Consider the following 21,511-nt stretch of genomic DNA (forward strand, 5'->3'; position numbering starts at 1 on the left):
TGTTCCCCTTTGGCTTGGTTTCCATGGCAACTTGTATCTATTGCTCAGTTCCTGGTGCGTTTGCTGAAGGCAAGTGATTGCTTTTCCTCAGCTTTAGGTAGATAGGAGAGGGAAGCCACCCAGAAAGCAGCCGACACAAAGACACTTGCTTTATTTTTGCACAAATTATTTTAAAATACCTGTCTTCATGATCATCATAATATTAAATGTTAATATCAATAGGATGAGGAAGAAAGAGACAGAGAGGAATATGGCTCACTGACCACCGGGGACTCAATAATCCATTTGCACCGCTTGTCTTAAACCGTGCCCACCCCTCTGTGCATCTTCTCCTCTCTCCAGCCCCTCATCCTTCTGCATCCAGACAGTGATGTCTGCTCCTGTCACTGAACAGATACACAAGACAGGCACTAGCTGACTAGCAGGGAAGCCGTATGCCTGGCATGACCATGACCTGATGTCGGTTCTACAAATTTAGAATATCTCTTGTCTCTGGTTCTCTCTTTACTCAAGAGTTTACAGCAACACACAATGGATCGGCTGTGAACAATGCAGTCCACCGATAGGTGATTGCATTGCTGTTGGTGGTAACCATCAGGCAGTGAGGGGCGGGGGTCCATGCATTAACTGATACTCCATCTTCACACAGCCTTGCTGGAATACTTCTGAAGGCATTGGCCTTCTTCAGGGAGACCTGTGCTAAATTAGCCACAGAGGTGATTGGTTCACTAACATACCTTCCAAGCGCTTCCCCAAGCTTCCCTTCAACTTTCCTAGATCCTCGCAGATATCCTGAAACTAATTTCTAAAAGACAATCATTCTCAAGTTCTCATCGCAAGGCCTGCTTTAAAAGAACTCAGACGGAACCAATAAGGTGCCCTTCCTTGGCATCAGTGTCTCTATCAAATAATGGTAATAGTTATTAATTAATATTGCTAATTAAATCAAAAGGAAGTTGATATGTTGAAGATCATCACCAGCCAATGCCTGCCCGGCTGTGGATTTGGTCCATCAGTGAAACAGAGCCTCCATGTGTCCAGGTCAAAGAGCTAACTGCAGGATATTCATCTCAGCAGCCATCTAAGAGTAGGGGACAAAAAGTTACAACAGTCCGAGTGAGATCATTGTAGACAGCCTGGTCTACAAATCTAGTCCAGGATAGCCAAGGCTCCACGGAGACACCCTGCCTCAAAAATCAAACAATCAATTAATTAATTAATGAAGTATGAGCCTTTGGTTCATGTTCACATTCAAGAAATGGGATCATAAGCTCATCTGCTGCAGAAACCATCATTTGAGGACAAGAGTACAGTGCAACACTCTGGTGAGTCAGGGCCATGTCGCTAGATAAGGCCCAAGACCTCTGCCCTTGGCTCAAATATACAACCACAGAGAGAGAAAGAGAAGATGGAAGACATCTGAGAACTTGGGTATTGTATTATTCCAAGCAAGCCAAGAATTTTCTAGAAAAGCCCCTTCAAATTACTCAACTGAAGTTAAACCAGATGAGACATTTAATTACTTTGGTTTTTCACACCCCCCTCTTTTTTTTTTTTTATAGAGAATGAGCATGGCTGGAAAATGAAAATTGATTAATAATAGTCACAATGTATTAGATGTATTTTCTGTGCAACCAATTTGGAGAGTGAGTCATTTTTTTTCTTTTCTTTTTCTTTTGTCAAAACACACACACAACTGCAACCCTTTTCAAGGCATTCACTGCATTTCTGAGGGTTAAGACTTGTATTCAGTATTTATAGCCTAAGGAGCGCTATCAACTTCTCATGACGTTTTTCTCCTTTGCAAAAATCTGTGGGCTTGACTGTGATGTATAAGTGATGTTAGTGACACACCTTCCCTCACAGCCCCAAGTTCAGCAGGTCGCAAGATCACTTTAACTCTCCAAAATGACTTGCAGAGCTCAAAGTCTTTGTTTCTACCTCCCAATCCCAGTGCCTTCAGTTCGCCTGCCCGCCATCCCTCCTCCTCTAGTTTACAGCTCACCCGTCCTATGGAATTGTATACCCAAATTATACATCCCATGGCGTCACTTGCTTGCCCCAACCCTTCTATTTTTCTCCATCCAGTAAAGTGCAGGGTCCTAGCACGGCATCCCAGGGGGCGCTCTCTCACTCTGACATTCCTGTCGCACCACTGTACCCCGTTATTCCATGCAAGGATTGTCACACAGAGCAACTACACACACACAGATTGTCCAACTGAACGACAATATTTGGCACATAGTTACGTACATAGTATTTGCTATTTTCTACAGTTGAAATTTTACCAACACTCTCTCCTTTACCTGGCAGCAGCACTAAACGTACCCCACACTTACAAGCCCATGCAAACTCTTTGTGGCTGTTTTCTCTCCAAATGGAAATCTTCACCACACCTCCCCCCCTTCATCCCATAGATCTCTTGGCAACTGACGTGATCCAGCCACTATTCCATTCTGGGACGGGCCTCATCAACACCCCTGTATTAAGATGAACTGAAGGCTTCTTCCAGCCTCTTCTTATTACTACTGCAAGAGACGAAGAGAAGAATCTGATAAAACGCATGCAGAGTTCTCTCTGGGGCATGATGGGAGATGAACTCTCTTAGGGGAGACCTTATTTAATTATATAGCAGAGAAAGAACAGCCCTCCATACACATCCACCATGCCAAGGTGGGTGAGGGAGGAAGTCGGTAGACATCAAGACAAAGCCCCTCCCTCATGGTGAGCAGACACTACCATCCTATGTTTAGGGCTGTTAAACTTGTGAGACATCAGAGGGCCTAGGAACAAAGTAAAGGGGCCTTGGAACAAGGAAGGAGAGAGGTACTTAAGGGAAATGCTTATTAAACAGAGCATGTCCTTAAGGTGGATGCATCAGGGAATGGGGAAGAATTACACACTGGTACCTGAATCCCTTTGGAGGCCAGGGATAGCTGAGTTTGGCTCAAGCTTCTTCCTCTGCATTCTGTGCTGTGTGCACGGCTATGAGGAAGAGTGGATGAAGCAGCCTCTGGACCAGAGCCAGCATCCCCCGCATTCTGGTCACAAACCGACCAGACACCTCCTCAAGGGAGCTGTGGGTTCCTCAAAGATTTTCTGCACAGATGAGATCTCAACAAAAAAGGGTTGGGTATAACTATAGATTGGCCCTCCCTAGAAGCTAAGGACATATGCTCAAGACCCTGAAGTGTTAGAAAAGATGAAAACAGCCATGAAGACAGCACCGTGTAAGCATCTCCCAGCCCTGTCTTGTTCAGCCAGTGTGATTTATTGAGCATGTCAATACACTCGGCTGCGTAAAATTGCACTGTCGACTCTGACTGAACAGGTTTGGTTCGAGAGATTACATGAAAGCATTTCTCTTCCCTCCCAGAGGTAAGCAGTCTTCCCACCACCAAAAAAAAAATCTTAGACCTTTTTGGCAGAAGAAGGTTATAAGATTTTGTTTGACCAATGAGAAGGGAGAGTTGCCAGAAGAATGAGAAACAAAACTAATAAAATCATAAGCAATTGAATTCCATTCATTTTATTGCCTAATAAAACAAGGAAAATGGAGTTTTGTGGTTGAGTGTTGAAAGAAATGAACAACACCAGTGCTAAGGGGTTGTCAGGAAGCAAGAAGAGGGTCACAGAAACAGACCAGACCTGATGAAGTGTGAACCTTCCAAACATCCACATCTCGGGCCAGTGCCAACTGATGATGCCCGGAAAGACAGCACTGACTGGAAGCCAAACCTAAGGCTGCTGTGGATGGAAAGCTGAGCAGAGCCTTGGGGAGAGAGTGTGTGGAAGCAACCATCCCTTCACATCTGGCCATGCAGATGGAGAACCAGTTCTGAGGCTGCGGCCTTCCTTTCTGAACCAGATGTTTTAGCCCAACATAGTATGTAACTCAAGAGGGCCTGAGCGTGTACTTGTCTGAAATATGATAGTATTGACTGTCAACATCAGTCATTTGATTCTGCCACGTTGTCTACTGTCTTGCCCCATTCCGTGTTAGCTTCCCTTTACAGAAGGAAAACACTATTAACTAATGGGGCTTTGTTTAAACCTCCACATCCTCACAGGCTGAGGGGAGGGCCAGCGACCTAACTGCGTCCACAAACCAACTGCAATGTAGCCAGTGACGCTAGCTAGTGTTTCCCGAATGGTCATTGTGGGGCAGGCCCGTGCCATAGGCCAGCTTCACAGTTTCCATGCTCTAGTGCTAAGGGAAGGGCCGGGCGCTTTGCTCAAAGCCTAAGACTTTGAAGTGTGAGTTCATTCGAAGTAGAAGTCCTGTCTGCTGAGTAGGTCTTAATCCCAAAGCCAGCTCAGAACACAGGCTTCATGAGCTCAACACTAAAGAGGGGATGAGGACCGGTATATCAATTTTATTGATTAAGAAACTGAGGCTGAAGTAAATTAAGCTAACTTACCACAGGTAAACAGTAGAGTTCACATTGAAGTCAATTGGAAGGTCTTTGGGTTGATAGCTAGAATATCGCTGGATATAAGGAAATGAAATTTTCTTTTACTTCAAGTAGAGATTTTTTTTGTCTGTTTACAGAAAACTATGTAATTCCCTAAAGATTGTATGGTGTTTTGTTGTGTACTGTTTTGAGACAGGGTCTTACTAAGTAGCCAGGGCTGGCCTGAAACTCACTATGTAGGCCAGGCTAGTTGTGAATTTACAAAGCTCTGCCTACCTCCACCTCTAGAGAGCAGGAACCAAAGCTATATGCCAACACACTCACCTACAGCCTGCTATTTGAAACTCCAGGCTTGCCTTTTTTTTTTTCATTCTGCCCTGGGATAAGAATAAGATAAACTTGACTGCTCATCTCTGATATTTAAGGGAAAGCCAAAGACTCCATGAGTCGAATCAAGTACCTAAAATTCATGTAGAAATCCACATGGAACAAAACATCAGAACTATAAAGACAGGCTGTGGTGATTTATTTTATAGGCTTCCACAGCTATGGGACAAGAACGGTCTGTTTCCAATTAGCCTGCAGTGCCCTGGCCTGTGACCACTGGACACCACTGGAAGTGTCTATAGACGCAGTCATCCTTCCTTTGGCCTCAGTGTCCAAAATGGAGTGACACTGATGATCACTGTCTGTAACCTCTGTAGTGCCTATGAGTATGACATGAAGTTAGGGACTTCTACCCACTCTGCCATAGACGTCCTGAAGGACACTTTGACAGAATACAGCCATGTGAAGGCAGACATTGTGTTTGGATGACAAAAGTACTTGTTGTTCTTGTCATTACTATTTGTGTACAGTTTCCACGGGGACGATGTGTTTGGTACAGCTCACAGCTGGGTAGTGTGTACTTCTCAGCCAGTTGTAGACACCTGTCCCTGCCCGATACTTGAGTTCTCCTCACCTGTACTTGGCCTTCACACTCGGTTCAGTGTGTGTGTGTGTGTGTGTGTGTGTGTGTGTGTGTGTGTGTGTGTGTGTGTCCCTTTCAGAACATAAAGCTATTCCCATGAGAATCTGAAGAAAGACTATAGGACAACATGTATGTTCTTGATATGTGTCTGCCATCATGGGGGAGGGGGGAAGGGACATTATCACTCAAAGATATGCTGCTGTTGAAGTATAATTTTCTATGGGTTAGAATGTTTTATGACACAGTACCAATATCTTACCTGTGATGTTTGTTTGTATGTTTGTTTGTTTGTTTGCTTGTTTTGAGACAAGGCTTCTCTGTGTAGTGCTGGCTGTCCTGGAACTCACTATGTAGACCAGGCTGGCCTCAAACTCATGGAAATTCTCCCTGCCTCTGCCTGCCTCCCAAGTGCTGTAGTATGATTTTCTTTTAAGTATTACATGTGCTAGTCCATGCCTAAACAGCGATTAAATTCCATGTTTGTGGAGGCTAAATTAATAATGCCATTTTAAATTCAACTGTCACAAGTTAATTCGGGTTATCAGTAAAAATGGTTTTCCAATTGTGACAACTTGCATAAGATTTTACAGATTATAAAAATATCAAAAATGGCCCCAAAGTTTTCCAGTCTTTTTCTTCTTCATACCACAATTTTATTTATTTATTTTTTTTTTACTGGGAATTATCTTTTCGTTGATCTGCCAAGGTGCACTGCCCCCCAGCAAACTAATCCTGTGGTTAGGGTGTCCACTGCACTTCCCAGTCCTTTCTCTTGTTTTCAATGTTAGCAGGGTTGAGAAAAGACAGCTAACCCTATTAAATCTGGGTGAAAGATCGCAAAGTCCTCAGATGTGTGCTCCTTTCTAGGTTTTCACTCTTTAAGCTATCCAACTATACAATCTTACTAAATTTTTTTTTTGGTGATCCAGAACTCAGAACAATATATTCTTTATTTTAGTTCAGTTTGAGAGGTGGATAGTTAAGCCTACTTTTGTTTCAGAATTGAAGATGCCAAATTTAAGATGCAAGTGACAATGACAGACAATCAGTGTAGTCTTTGGCTTGGTCCTTAAGCTCACCAGATTTAGCTTTATCCTCTAGGAAATAGTACAGTGATGCTGTGCAGCCTCACTGTGGATAACTGTCGGTGGTTAGTCCAGTTGCCAGATTATTTTTAAGCCCATCCCTGGTGCTCACCAGACATATCTAACATACATCTGTCCCGGCATAGGTTTAAAAATAATCACTAGTCCTTGTGTTTAATCCCCACTGGTATTATCTCTGTTTCTTAATTTTTTCCCTCATGCTCTATTGAAAGAAGAAAAGGGTAGAAGAAAGAGAAAGGTAAGAGGCAAGGAAGCTGATAAGGGAGCCAGTATCTTAAGACTGCTCCCCAGGTTGGAATGCTGTACCTAAGCACAGACTCTTCGGTCAGGAACAGAAAGGCACCCCTTTCCGGAAGACTCGGAACCCCTTAAACGCTTAGTGAGCTTGCACTGCACCTGTGTGGCCATTCAGCTTGAAGGAAGAGCCCCTGGCTTTCCAAGACTAGCGTCGACACTGCTGCTACTGACCTTAGCAACGGTAACCAGTAAGATTTGCACTCACTCCCGGGGCCAGAAACATTCCGAATGGCCATAGGCACCTGCGTGCTGTAATCTCATCGAATCCTCTTAGCTTGCCCTAGTCACGATGTACTTCAGCGTTGTAGAGTAAGACCTTAGCGGGGGTTAAACAATCTGCGCAGGACCTCACGGGCAGGCAGCCGACTGAAGCCCTAATGCGCAATAGTTCAGAGTGAGCCTCCCTTTGCCTATGGCATTTGCGCAGTGATGGGAGCACTGATTCGGTTAAGAGCTCAGATGTTTGAAAGTCCAGTTAGAGTTAAGAGGCAGAAAAGTGTTCACGCCATAATCCAAGAATACATTCTTGTTTTAAAGAGTGAAACAAATAAAAACCAACCAAGCAGGTAAAAAAAAAAACTCTGTAAATGACATTTTAGAATGTTTGTTTCCAGTTCATTGAGTAGACAAAATGTTCCTAGGATGTTAAAAATATAAAGTATAAACGAGTTTATTTAATTAGTTCATACATTGCAGTACTTCAAAAGTGGATCTAGAGATCAAGTCAAGTTCAAATTTTCCCTTACTTTTTACTGAAGCTCAGAACAGTGAGCACCATTATCTAGCTTGGGTCAGGCAGTTCGGCAACATTTTCTTCTTCTTCATCATTGTATACAAACTAATTATATTTGCCATAACAGGTACCATTAAGGAGCTCTGTGTTGGTAAAGTATTTTGCCTCTTCAAATAAACTAAAGACAAAGGATAAAGGGAATGAGGCTTCTGATGTACTTTTGTCACATACTTACTTATTATGTAATTGAAACTTAAGTGAAAATAGCGAAGCACAGAGGGGGAAAAATCCTTTGAAAACACAGTTGGTCAACTTTACTTTTAGAATGTAAGTATCGCCTATAACTGCTGACCAATTGTGCCCCAAGACCTACCTTTTAACACATCCAGCAACAATCTTAATATTTCTTTGAAATAACGATTTATGCAGTTTTCAGAGTTATGTAGTTTTATAGTTTCCTTGTAAAGAGTTTCAGACTCCATAAATGTCAGTAGCTGACGGGGCCTCGGGACGAATGAGTTGCTTGCACAAGTGCCAGCCAGATGTTATGATAAGACACACATTCCTAGCGTCCAGTAACATTAGCAAAGAGACAAGAGTGGACTAATTACAGTTATGTTCTGGCTTTAGTGCTTGGCTTCCAAAGAGGATCACATGGGAACTGGTTCCTTTAGAGGAAAAAGAATTGCATTGACGCATAAAGGGCTCAGAAGAACAGCAGGTGCCCAAGTGTGGCACCCGTGCTCCTCAAGCATAACAAACAGCAGTGTTAAAGCTAGTTTTAGACTAAGGAACTACAGCTATGCGTGGGAGCTCTTGGCAGTCATAAAACACGCCTATTACTGAAAGTCAGGGAAATCCCCTATTCGTCTGATATGCCGGCCTCTTCCATGAGGTAAGGCTCATCTTGCCTTTAAGGCTCTAAGACACTGTGTAGATTTAATAAATTAATAAAACACTTGGAAATAAGTAAAAAGCATCATAGGTTTAAAGACTGATAATAATGTCTCACAGTTATAGTATTCTGGAGAAGTCTCACTTAAATTCTACACTACGAAAGAGTAAATTCCCTAGGGAAAAAAAAGACCATGAGGTCAGAGGTTTTAGTCTTTTTTTTTTTTTAACATTTTAACTGCTCTATGTAATTGGTATAAATCTGGTACTAACAGAGCTTGGCACCTGCTAGATACTTGGAAAATACTTTTAAATGATGAAGGAATGATCAGGGCACCATAACAGTTAATACGACATTCTAAAATAAATGCCTTTTTAAGGAAATGTCTTGGTCCCAAAGTCATGGACAGTGAATACGTCCTTCATTTCCTTCATGAAATTTTGCTCAAACTGGTCCTTTCATATTTATGTTATGATTAAAATATTTTCCATATGTTTTGATTATGTTGTTCCCTTCCCTAATTCTCGCAGTTCTTCCTCACCTCTTACTTGGTCAACATCTCTCTCTCTGTCTCTCTCAAAGAAAAACAAAAGCAAGCAAACAAACAAAAAAAAAGATACAAAAAATAAGGAACATAAAACCATGGAGTTTGTTTTGTGTTGGCCAACTATTCCAGGGCATGGTGCCTGGCCTAAAGTGTGGTTGATATAGCCAATGACACTCTATCAGAGAAAATTGACTGTCCCTTAGCCACTAGGTATCAATGGAATAGTGGGACCTTACATCCACATCCCCCTCTCAATTCTGGGACCTCATCTGGCTTGAACATCTGCAGATCCTAACCATGCTGTCACACTTTCTGTGAGTTCTTGTTAGTCCTGTTGTGTCTAGAAGACACTGTTTCCTTTGAGTCACCCAACTACCTCTGAGGCTCTTACAATCTTTCTGGTCCCTCGTCTGAATAGATGACTGAGTCATGGGGGGAGGGGTGTGATGGAGGCATCCCATTTAGCACTGAGTGTTCCAAAGTCTCTCACTCTCTGCTCACTGTCCAGTTGTGGGTCCTTGTGTCTTCCTATCTAAATGTATCTCAGTCAGCACTTGACCGGCATGTGCAAGGCCTTGGGCTTAGTTTCAAGTACACATAATGAATGAATGAACAAACGAATGAATGAATGAATGCATGAATGAATGAATGAAAATATACTAGAACTAGCAAAGTATACAGATAGGAAATAGCAATACTATTTCTAATATGTGTCTAATACTAGCCCTGAGGCAGAAAGAATGGCTTGGCCTGCCTGCATAGAAAGACCGTGCAAAACCAAACCAAACAGAGAACAATTGTGCATTATCTGACTCAAAACTTCTTTGTGCACACTAAGGAAGCACCCTGCTGCCTACCTTCTCCAGCCCTTGACCCAGAACATTTCCTCTAATTTTCATGTAATTCACTCACACTAGGGGCAATGATATAAGTGGAAACTATAAATATTTCATTGCAGAAGGGAAATAAGTTCTCTCCTCGGGCATGGGAACATCTCATTTTCCAGTGTATGCGCCCACATTCTCACCCTGACAACGACCAGGGCAGAGTAGGATGCAAGATAAGGCATGAAACCTTCAATTTCTTTCTCTTAGCAATACCCACTGGTGCCTTAACTGCCAGAGCTTTCTGGGAAATTCTGTAGAACTTGGATTTGAGACAAAGACCTTTATCTTTGAAGAACAAATCATCAGTTTAGGTATAACCTCCTCCTTGGCTCCCTGAACTGTCCAAGTCACCCTCTCTCATGATGACATCTTACAGTTCTCAGAGCACCTGTGCTAGTGCTCTCTGGACTCAGAACCAATAGAATATGTCTATGGTCGCATGAGTGGAACCATTAAGGGAACTGGTTCATGTGACCATGGTGGCTGATACGTTACACAGCTGTTGCTTAGCAATCTAGAGATCCTGGGATAACAGCAATGCAGCTCAGTACAAATCCAAGTCCCTTGATTCAGAAAACCTAGTGCTGTAAGTTTCGGTGTGGGGCTGAGAGCCTGGGAGCCTGGGAGGTCTAAAATTCAGAGTCCCAAGGAAGCTGAGTGTCTGAGAGCCTAAAGAGATGCTGGTCTAAGATTCAGAGACCCAACACTAAACAGCCTTGAGTCCTAAGGTCCAAGGCAGCAGAAAATATGCCCATCTTAGGATACAATTAACAATGTTTATAGAAGGTAACTTATAGCTATAAACATCACTAAAAATGAAAAATGTCAGGCAAACTTGTACCTTAAGAATTAGAAAAAAAGCATGTCAAACTCAAAGCAAGCAGAAGAAATGGTATTAGCAAGAATCAAACTGTATTCTTTTGTGGTACCTGACTGAGTGGTTGAAGCCACCTGCTCTGAGGGAGGGGCTTCCCCACCAAGCCCTTTTTAAATCGCATACCAATTTACTCTGGGAACATGCTCATAGGAAATCCAAATGAACGCTTTGCCAAGCTTTTAGATATTGCATTATCCAGTGGTGTTGACAATCATACGAACGGCACCAAAGCACACTGAAATCGTCCTGCACAGCTCATTCACCTACTCGCATGGATGTTTCTAAAGAGGCCTTGTCTTATTCCTTCTTAGGGTTTTCATCAGTGGTGACTGACCTGTAGTGCAGTGGTGCTCAGCCAGTGTTATCTAAGTGCCCTGTTCCCTCTCCATGATGCCCTGAATGGCTGGACAGTGAGAACGGAATGCTGATGCTAGAAGTGACCTTTCAACTCTGCCTGCATCTAAGTTGCCCATTTTTAGGCAGATTCTGTTTGTGGCAGGAGTGAGGACATTTTGCCCAGTGGCTATTTTGCCACCTTTGAAGCCATGTCCATAAGGAGGCTCTTTGATGCTCATCAGAGTCCAAGGCTGCACTCTGCCAAGTCAGGGAGAGCAAGTCCTCAATAGTTTCTGCCCTGCAAACAAGTCTGGCAGAGATACTAGGCCAGAAAGCTGAAGATGAGGCTCCAACATTATAAAGTGTATTGGGTAACCAGTCAGGAAGTAAACTGTCTTAAGTCAATTTGTACAATTTGGAAGCTGCTAGCACACACTGCTGGTTCAATCAGGAATTTAAGTTTTATTCCTTCTCAAGTCTCTGAGGGTCATTGAAGACAAGATGGTATATTTTTACAACCAAGTTTAGTTGGTTAAGGGACAAGGATCAAAAAGAAGTTAAGCTATTAGACTTGAGATAGGATAGATATTGAATCTAATTTGGAAATTTAGCCCCAACAGGACAGGAAAGACACTTACTTCAAACGAGACGAATGCAGATGACCAATTCACTATGAATGTAACATGTATAGAACTCATTATTCTCATGATTGTCACATGGTTCTCACTGACGTATGTAGTTTGTTTTATATATGTGTAAAAAATTAAAGGAATATAAAAAATGATAATAATAAAAAAATAAATAAAGCAGCTATGACCTGAAATAAAAAAGGAGTGACCTTTCTCTCTCACATTAACAGGCATTATTTGAAAACATTTTCACAGAATTCACCTTTTTATTTTTTCATTAAGAAACTCTTATTTACAATCTCAAGACACACTTGAGTCACCCAGGTGCTTAGTTCCAGGTTAAAGAAACTCAAGCCGAACCATCTAAAGCCAGACGAAGGATTTATTGTGGAAATACCGATGGGTCTCATGGAACTCATAGAAAGTTCCATATACATGGGTGAACATAAGCTGTGACCACTTGCTAGAAACTTTCTTCCACCCCCTCCTCTCTCTGTCTCCCTCCCTCCCTCCTTCTCCCTCTTTTCTTCTCTTCCTTCCCTCCCCTGTCTTTCTCTCTCTCCCTACTTGGGGCTTCATTTACTTTTCCAGTCCACATAAGCCAAAACACAGGTGTCAACGTCAACATTTTTTTCTTATGACTTTTCTTCCACTTAGCCTAACCCTTCCTGACCACTGGTTACATTTCTTCGCCTATGTACAGAAGTAGGCTTATGTGTTTGCCTAAACCTACTTTGTACTTAATTGTTTCCATTGCCTGATGCTCAAAATAATAAATATAAGATATTTTCTATTAACTTGTTTCAGAATTATTATACACACACACAGGCACGCACACATGTACACACTCTTAAAGGTACCTTAAACCATGTGCTTTCTGTAGCACTATCAGATATAAACTGATGTCAGCAACTTTTAAGCCGACATTTTTGTATTCCCTAAACCAAGAAAAAATTATTTCAAGTTTCCAGCTTCACAGAAATTACTTCAACTGGACAACCAAATGCAGCTGGAAGTAGAATTCAAAGAAATGATCAGAGCCCTGGGCAGATAGTCACATCAGTGTTTCCATACTTTCAAATGCTTCATCAGGAAAGAAAACAAAGAGCCAAGTAGAATGCTTCAATGAATGGTTTCTATAAAGATAAACTTTTAAGAGCAGTTGTTTTTACATTTATTTCCATTAATAATTCCTGGTACCAGTGGAAAGTCTCCAAGGAAAAACATGACTGCATTGTTTAAAAATAAATTTATTTCATTATAACCTTGACAGTCTATATAAACAACATAGTATATGCAAAAACAATTACAAAATACACTTTGGAAAACCATGAAAGTTCTTGAGTTTCTTTCTTGATATCAGAACTTCAAGAGACACCACTAAAAGTTTCAGATAAAAATGAGGAGTTTCCCTGACATTGACTTAAGAGATTGCATTGGTCTGCCAACCAGAGACCAAGAAGCAGAGATATTTAGCATTATTTGGTGGTATTTTTAAATGTTCTAGTGGTCATTTATTTCAAACCTGTTTAGCATCAAAGAAGACTGGAGAGAAATACAAACATGAGCCCACGGAGACTAAATAAAGCTGGAATCTGAGTCAACTGTGTGTAGCCTAGTTTCAAGGATGGCCATTAAGTTACGAGGAGGACAGTCCATTTTGAAGCTTGTCATTTCTTTGACTCAGCTGTGATTGGCAAGTATCATCATTAGTGAAACCCAGCCTACTTCCGAACACTGTGCTAGAAAAACATAGGGAATTCCCTCTTTCATTTTAATCTATGGAATCTCTATTGTAAAGTAAATTTACAAGGACCCCAACAGGCAGGAAGCACCACTGTCTGAGGACATCTTCCCACTGGATTTTGTAAGTGACCCACCTAATCAGTGTGGAGGTTCTATGTCCTATAGAATACTGACTAAATATAAAATTTACCCTTTTATGTTTAATACAGTTTCTACTAGATATAGCACAAAGTCAAAGGAACGTAATAGTGGCAAAATAGTTCAAATTATAAATGCTGTGGTCAGGATGTCATGGCATCAAAATTCACCTGAGAGCATTTATAAATGCATTGGAATTGAGACCAGGGTCACATATGTTCAGCTGTGCCATCATTGATATTAACAGTCTCTTATAGCACTATTAATTCTTTACTGAGCATAGGTATCTATGGAAGAGTTGAAAGACACCAGTTGTTTACTTTTCCTGGTGATTTTGGTAATATAAGCATACTCATGTCACTGAGATGTCATTAAAGCAAAATAATAATGATGATGAAAGCCAACCCTGCAGAAATCATAATGATGACCGTGGCACCAGCCAGGACTCCACAGTCTGTGTGAATGCAGGGAAATTGCCCAACCATCTCAGAGTCAAAGCAAAGTACAGCTCAGGAGGAACTCTTGGATTACACTATTGAGTTAGATTACAGGAACTCAAATTAACAAAAATGACAAGAACACCAGCTTTGAATCTGAGTCGATCTCAGTTCTGACTCCATCAATTCCTCTATCTCTAAATCAAACTGGGATTGTGTAACTCTTGCATATATAGGAATGATAGCAAAAATATGTGATCTCACAGATGGCTTAATGGAAAAATGAAATCATATATTTCAAATTCTTAGCATATGGTAAGTGTATAAACCTAGTAAGCCCCGTTATTGCCTCAGGTTTTTTGTTTGTTTGTTTGGTTGGTTGGTTGATTTGTTCTGTTTTTTTGAGACAGGGTTTCTCTGTGTCACCCTGGCTATCCTAGAACAGGCTGATTTCAAACTCACAGAGATCTGCCTTCCTCTGCCTCCCAAGTGCTGGAATTAGAAGTATGCGCCGCCACCACCTGGTTTCACGGCTCTTAAAAATCTAACTTTTTTCCCACTTGTATTTGACTAATTATCCTCAAAGTTTACATTGAAATGTCCCTTATTATTGCTGCTACTTAGCCAGGTCCTTTTTCACAACTATTAGACTATAATAAAAAACATCACTATTAAAAACAATAACAACACAAAGTTACAAATAAAAATAAAAAAGTAAATACAATATTTAAACATTCATTTCTGCTAGCTGTTTTCCTGAGACAAGTTCTGTCCATCTGCAAATGAGTAAGGTCTCCTGTAGCTCGCCACCAGCTTGTGATAACTATAACCTGTGAGGAGGAAGAAAATAAGAGCAGCAACTTCAAAATAAAGTACTATGCAACACAGCAGTAACAGCTAGTCCAGAGCTGGCATTTGTGGCTCAAGTCACTAGTGCTGTCTTTGTAGTAAATGATAAGAACTCTGCAATGCCTCAGCAAGTGTCAGTAGCCACTACTGGCTACTAAGATGTTTATGGAAAGGGATGCCATTGCATACAAAGGGAATTACGGAAGGCAACTGCTTTCTCGTGCTGAGAGTGAAAAAGGAAACACCAGGCCAGATTGCTCCCAGCATCTCCTCTAATCTAGAGGAACTGGCCAGGAATCTGGGCGATGCTATGACCAGTTAGCAAAAAAGAGAAAAATTACATTTTTTTAAAGCATAAGTCTCAGTGCCACAAAACCTGGAGCCACCACATGTGGGTCAACATACTACTTTTCGTTTAAAAAACGGTCTTAGTTGGATTTCATGCCATCATAACCCAGATTATCCCACTTGCTTCTGCAATTTGTGCTCTGTGAGCCCCTTGAAGATTTTCCATGGGGCTCCTGCTGCTTACTAACTACATGTTCGGGACTCCGCTCCACACTTGGTTTGTTTGGGGTTACAGCTATCTAGTGCCAGGCATGTGAAGAGGACCCAAAGCAAGGACGCTTTGGGGCATCTTATTTTCTTTGTTTAGGTTTCTGCCACAGCATCTGCTTCCTCCTGGAGGGGTACCAGCTAATGCTTGCCACGGCCCCGCCAGCTACAGAACATTTGATAGCTTCTTGTTGCTGCCGAATCCCATGGCATGGTGGCCCTCCTGGACTCCTGGGAGACTGACGGGGAAGTATTCTCATCAGCATCTCTGTACTGAATCATCTGAGAGGCTATGTGATTCCTACTGGATTCGTGAACACTTGAGGAGTTGAGAAGTGTGCTTTATGTAAGACACATTCATCATCACCACCGTCATCATCATCACCATCACCACCACCTCCACCATCACCATCATCACCTTCACATTGCTATTGCTCTTGTACTTCCTCTCTTGATAAGATATGTTTAAATTAGAATACTTCTTTTACTCAAGAGGATGGAAGAAAAAAATACACAAAATAACAACTACAGAGCATTAGAACGCTATTTCTGTGGCAATACATTCATCTAAAGGGACAGAGTGTAATTGTCCTTTGAGCATGAAATGAAAATTATTTTAGCATGATCAAAAAAAATAGTTTGTTTATATCTTTCTGTTATTATGTCATGATACTATTATGACAAAACTTACAGAAATGAATTTATCTTCAGATGTTTGTATACGTAACCCAATGCCAACCAATAATTATCACACATAACTAAACCACAACTCACCACTCATCGTCACCAGGGCTCCCATCTCCTGTGTTTAGCATCCTTACCATTAAGCAATGCTGGTCTCTTGAACATCTTCACTTACGGGAGTTTTATCTTTACTCAACGTTTCCATTTTCTCCTCCTTCCTTTTTTTACGGTGTTTCCGGAGAGGACTTCAAAAATAACATGTTTGAAATTAGTCTGAATATTTGAGCTCACGTCAACACGCAAATAGTCACTAAGAGAGACTGTGGCCTTATTTCTAAGCTGTTTCAAGATGCGAAAGCTCCTTTTTTTTTGTCCTAAGACCACTGACGTCACTTTTTGACACATTTATTTTGTAAATTCAAGTACTAGCTGCCATGGGCCACAGTGGGATGACATACTGGTCCCTGAATCTGGACCAGACAGGAATCTGGCCCCTGGATATTGATAGAGATTAGTGGGCAGAAGGAAATTCCCCATGCAAAGTTACTTCACAGAGCAGAACGGTTATTGCTTTTTGGTGTGAGGGAGAAGCAGTGGGGACTGAAACAGGCACCAGAAGCTGGAAGGGGGACAAAAGCCCCCTGGAAACATTACTAAATCCCTAGGCACATTAATGAAGAAATTGGTTTAATATTCTGGGCTGCACTCTAGTTGCCTGAACATATGGTTTGAAATTAATGTAAAAAGGTTCATTTCCCCAGCTGTGCTTACATGTCCCCTGCCCTAAATGTGACATTAAAAATATTCCTTTCTGCAATAGAGTATGAAAACTCAAAGCTATTTTTCAATTTATTGGCTAAAGGTTCCTGTAAATTATCTAGTTTAATACTGAATTTTACAGAAAATACAAAATCCAAGCTCAGAGGCATTAAGGAATTTGTTGAAAATCTCAAAAAAAAAAAAATCTCTAATTGTGAAGCTGGTCAAAATAAGTTTTTGTTTTGTTTTGGCTTTGGTTTTGTTTTTTAGTTTATTTGCTTGCTTGTTTGTTTTTGTTTCTTTGTTTCATCCCAGGAACACTATATTGTAAGGCATCTCCTTTTGGTATAGTCTAGAGTACAGACGTGGATGCAATTGTTAGGAAGGGATGCTCCTCAAGGCAAGAAAATATTAAATTTAATGATAGGTTTTCAAAGAAGCTGCTGACATACTAATCATTGTTCTAAGCCATTTTCTCTCAAAGAAAAAGAAAAGTGAAAAAAAAAGAAAGAAAGAAAAAGAAAAGTGTCTCTCAACTCCAAGTGCATAATGAAAACGTCTGATAATAAAAACAGAAGAATCGCCCATGAGCATGAAATTAATTATTTTAACATGATCACAAAAGAAAGGTTTCAGTTTGGTTTTATCCTTCAATGTCACTATGTAATGAAACAGTTTTGGAAAATGAAAATTCTGTTTAGCTTACCAAAACACACAACGTACACCTGCCTTCAAGGCTAAATGGCTGAAACTTTTAGCCCAAAGATATCTATAAATATTGTTTTAACTTATTTCTTTCCTTTAAGTTGATTTTTAAAATTATCTACAATGTGTTTCACTACTACTAAAAATTTTTACGTCAGTAAACACGAGGCTCGAAAGATTGATTTATTTAAATCAAAGCAGAAAGGAAGCGATGGTAGGAAAAAGAAAAGAAGAAAAGAGCAGAGGAGAAAAGTGAGATATAATTTCTCAGGCTCAGTCCAAGTCCAGCTTAAGGCCACTTACTGACAGCAGGTGCAGACGCCGATGACTAAGATGATGAAGACCACCATGACCGCTATCAAGCAGATCACCAGGATCTGCCCTCTGTCTTGCTGGAGGTAAAACAAGTCCACTCGCTCACAGCGTGCTCCAAAGTAGCCTTTCTCACAGCTGCACGAGAAAAACACGTTTATGAGTCCCCAGCTTTTTGAGGAAGAAACTCGCACTGTTTTCATTGCTTACTAAAGAACGTGGTGCCTTTAAAGGGGGGAAAAATCAAAGGAGGCAAGCTCTCCTTCGGTGTGCTCAGGAGCAGCAGCTCCTTGCCCCCACTGAAGCCCACCATCGCCGGAACGTTATTAACTTCTCTGATCGGAGCCGAGGATCGTGGCAAGCTATTAAAATGTTTTCCTATTTCATCTTTCAATTTGTAGAAGAGGGTGGTAAAATTCTCTCCATAGCATTTTCAAATCCTAAAAAAAAAAAAACCTCATGGCACGGAAGACAAAGGTGCACAAAGTCTCCTTTCATTGTAGGGTTAGACAAACATTCCCCGCATCAATGCACTAACTTAAAATTGCATGATTGCATGCAGCCTGCAGTAGTGGCACAGGCCTTTAATCCCAGCTCTCAGGAGGCAGAGGCAGGGGGAGCTCTGTGAGCGTGAAGACAGGCTGGCCGACAGAGCTGGCTCCAGCATAGCCAGGGCTAGGCTTTTGGCTCTAACTCCATGACTGGAGAAACTACATGTCAGGAATGACCTTCTATTGCCCATGCGCGCACTCCTCACAGCTGGGTCCCAAGTCCTGTCCTAGCCTATCCTGTTAGCTGGGTGAGTATGGCTATATTTTCAGGTGTGTTCGCCACTGCCCCTACTCCACTTCCCTCTAAGCAGTGTCTCTTGATGTCATTGACCCTATTAAAGAAAAACAACCAGAATCAGTCCAGTCAGGGCTTGCAATGGGGCTACGGCTTCCCCCAGCCTCTCACTCAAGATACACTTTAACTCGGTAGATTTTTCTAAGCCTGTGGTTGTAGTTAGGGAAACTTTTAACCAAGCTGAGAATTATTCCTGCAAGGCTCCCTGATCTAATGCCTCAGTGGCATACGGACTCTGCATAACATTCTCTGAGTTGCTATAGAACCTTAAAAGATATATAATTAATTGAGCTCGTTCGCATCAAATTTATCCCTTGCACCACCAGCATCTTTGCATTAATATTTACCTTTATTCTCTACAGATACCCCCCAAACACAAAGAAATGCTGGCCACATGCATAATTATTTAAATATCAGAAAGATAAAAATTTGCACCTTGAAAAGATTTCTGTGCATCCTCACTTATTTATAAACCTCTGGATTTATTGTCAAGCTGTTCTATAGCCGACGCTCGACAAGAGCCAAGGCAGTTAATGCCCACAAACCCAGTATCGCTTCAGTAAGAAGACCCTGATTGCCAGCATCGTAGCTGACAAAAATGCTTCAAAAGCCAACAGGAACAAACGCTGGAGTAATCTCAATGAAGAAATGGACTGTTATGCAGAGAACAGTGAAGCACACATGAAGACACTGCAGCGGAGGCTCAGGCCAGGTCGGGGACAACTGCTTCATCCAAGAACACTGGATGCCTCCATGTTAAGGTCAAAACACAGGCTAAGGAGCTGGAGGGATGTCTCGGTGGTTGAGAGCACTCGCTACCCTTTCAAAGAACCCAGGTTCAATTCCCAGCCCCCACAAGGAAACTCACAGCCGTTTGTAATTACAGTTCCAGATGATTCGATGCCTTCTTCTGTCCTTCACAGGCTCCTGTGTACATGTAGTACACACACACACACACACACACACACACACACACACACACATATATACACTCAGGTTCACACGCACATGCATGCACATGCACACATATAAAATAAAATAAGCAAATTTTTTTAAACCACAGGCTGAGTCTTGGAACTTAAAATATCTATGGGCATGGTGACACATGCCTGTAATCCCAGCACTCATGAAGTCAGAAGCAGGTGGATCTCTGAGTTCAAGGCCAGCCTGCTCTATAGAGTGAGTTCCAGGACAGCCAAGGCTACACACAGACACCCTGCCTTGAAAGTAAAAACCAAACAAAATGTTAAATATCAAAAAATGCTCTTAAAAATGGGATTGAAAAAGATCCCCTTTAATTTAATGTGGTAGGGAATGTGTTTTAGGAGTTTATAAAGAATATAGTTAAGTCTTATAAACACAAACACTCTCTTTTAATTAGTGTAACTATTTCTTTAACAAGCCTACTACATATGATTCCTTTTTCTTCCTTTCTTTCTTTTGTTTTTTGTTTTTGTTTTTTCAATACAGGGTTTCCCTACGTAGCCTTGGTTGTCCTGTACATATATGACTCTTAAACAACTGTTTTGTCCATAAATGGTCAGCCATTACACACTGCTCTTTAGGAACTTTTGTCTAAGTATGAACTCTGGGTTCAGTAGATTTAATGGACTGTCTCAGCAAGCAGAACTTCCTGTAGGTTGTAATTCAATGACATCATGCTAGAAGTCAAGCTTTAGCATGGCCAGAGCACCTTTCTGGTCATTTTACCCTTCAACAAACCAGTTACACAGTTATAGTGTCTCCCTCGTGGCAAGTAAGAGGGAGGAGGAACTGATGCCTGGGTCGTCTTACGTCACCAGCAGGAAAAAACTCTTTAGGCTCACAGAGGGATTTGTACACCAAACCCTGGGAAGGAACACCGGATCCTTTAGGGTGTCTACAGATGCAGTGAGAAATAGAACAAGAAAATTAAGTCGGGATCAGAGGAATTTTGGAGACTAACGAAATGGGGATTAACCTTTTGTCGAATGGGGGAGCTGTGGCTTGATCTTGGGCAGGGAGACTGCTTAATCTGCTGTTCCTCTCAGAAGACAGCACAGTTAATGGACAATAAATCTGCAGACATGGAAGCCAGTTAGGATATGGCTCCAACTCAGTTTTTAAAAAACAAAGAAAATATTTAAAAATCAGGTCTGCTCTTACACACACTCCCTGGTTTTACGTTAATAATTCTTGTCCCATCTCTAAGTATTGTCTATGAATATCTCTTTTTAGAATTGAATTGAATTATATTTTGAGGAAGTCCATGACCTTTAATGCTCAGGCAAAATTGTAAGACTTTTGTATGCTTGTGAGATACTTGTGGAAAATAATATATATTCAGGAAGCTGTGCAAAAGAATGTACATATTCTCTGAACTCAAGGTCAAAATTATGCTTAAAGAATCACTTGATCCCTTCTGTGAAGTAAAATCCCAGAATTCCCTTTAAAAAGACATCCCATTAGGAGAAAAATGAATATTAATAATACACACAAAAAAGTTGAAACGTGGACTCTTGATCTAAGACTTAAAAAGTCAACTCCTCTCCCCTGCTCCCTAGTGTCTAGATAGGCCTCGGTAATGTCTACATAGAAACAGGTCTGACTTCCTCTCGCTTTACTGACACCTGCAAAAGAAAAGCAGCGTCCAATTTGGCAGAAATTCCTTCCTATTCCCGTTAACTCCGGAACTGCCTCACACATGCCAAAGGAATCTGTTTTCATTTGAGCCACCCAGGAGATGACTGGAATGGATTGACGAGCATCGTAACACAGTTAGTGTCGCCTTTGCAGAGGACACTGGCAG

General features: G+C 41.3%; 1 protein-coding gene across 1 annotated transcript in view; it reads right to left on the minus strand.

Annotated features, from left to right (window-relative positions):
- Window positions 1-12,926: 12,926 nt before the first annotated feature.
- Window positions 12,927-21,511, minus strand: part of BTC (betacellulin) — a 46,466-nt gene continuing 37,881 nt past the window's right edge. Inside the window, exons 4-6 of the mRNA XM_084760547.1 lie at window positions 17,869-18,015; window positions 16,239-16,346; window positions 12,927-14,843 (exon numbers count right to left, since the gene is read on the minus strand). Coding sequence (XP_084616673.1) covers window positions 16,241-16,346; window positions 17,869-18,015 — 253 coding nt within the window. The 3' untranslated portion in view covers window positions 12,927-14,843; window positions 16,239-16,240. The remainder of the gene's footprint in view (window positions 14,844-16,238; window positions 16,347-17,868; window positions 18,016-21,511) is intronic.

This window comes from Acomys minous (genome assembly GCF_964271855.1).
Source record: "Acomys minous genome assembly, chromosome: 15".
Lineage (NCBI taxonomy): Eukaryota > Metazoa > Chordata > Mammalia > Rodentia > Muridae > Acomys > Acomys minous.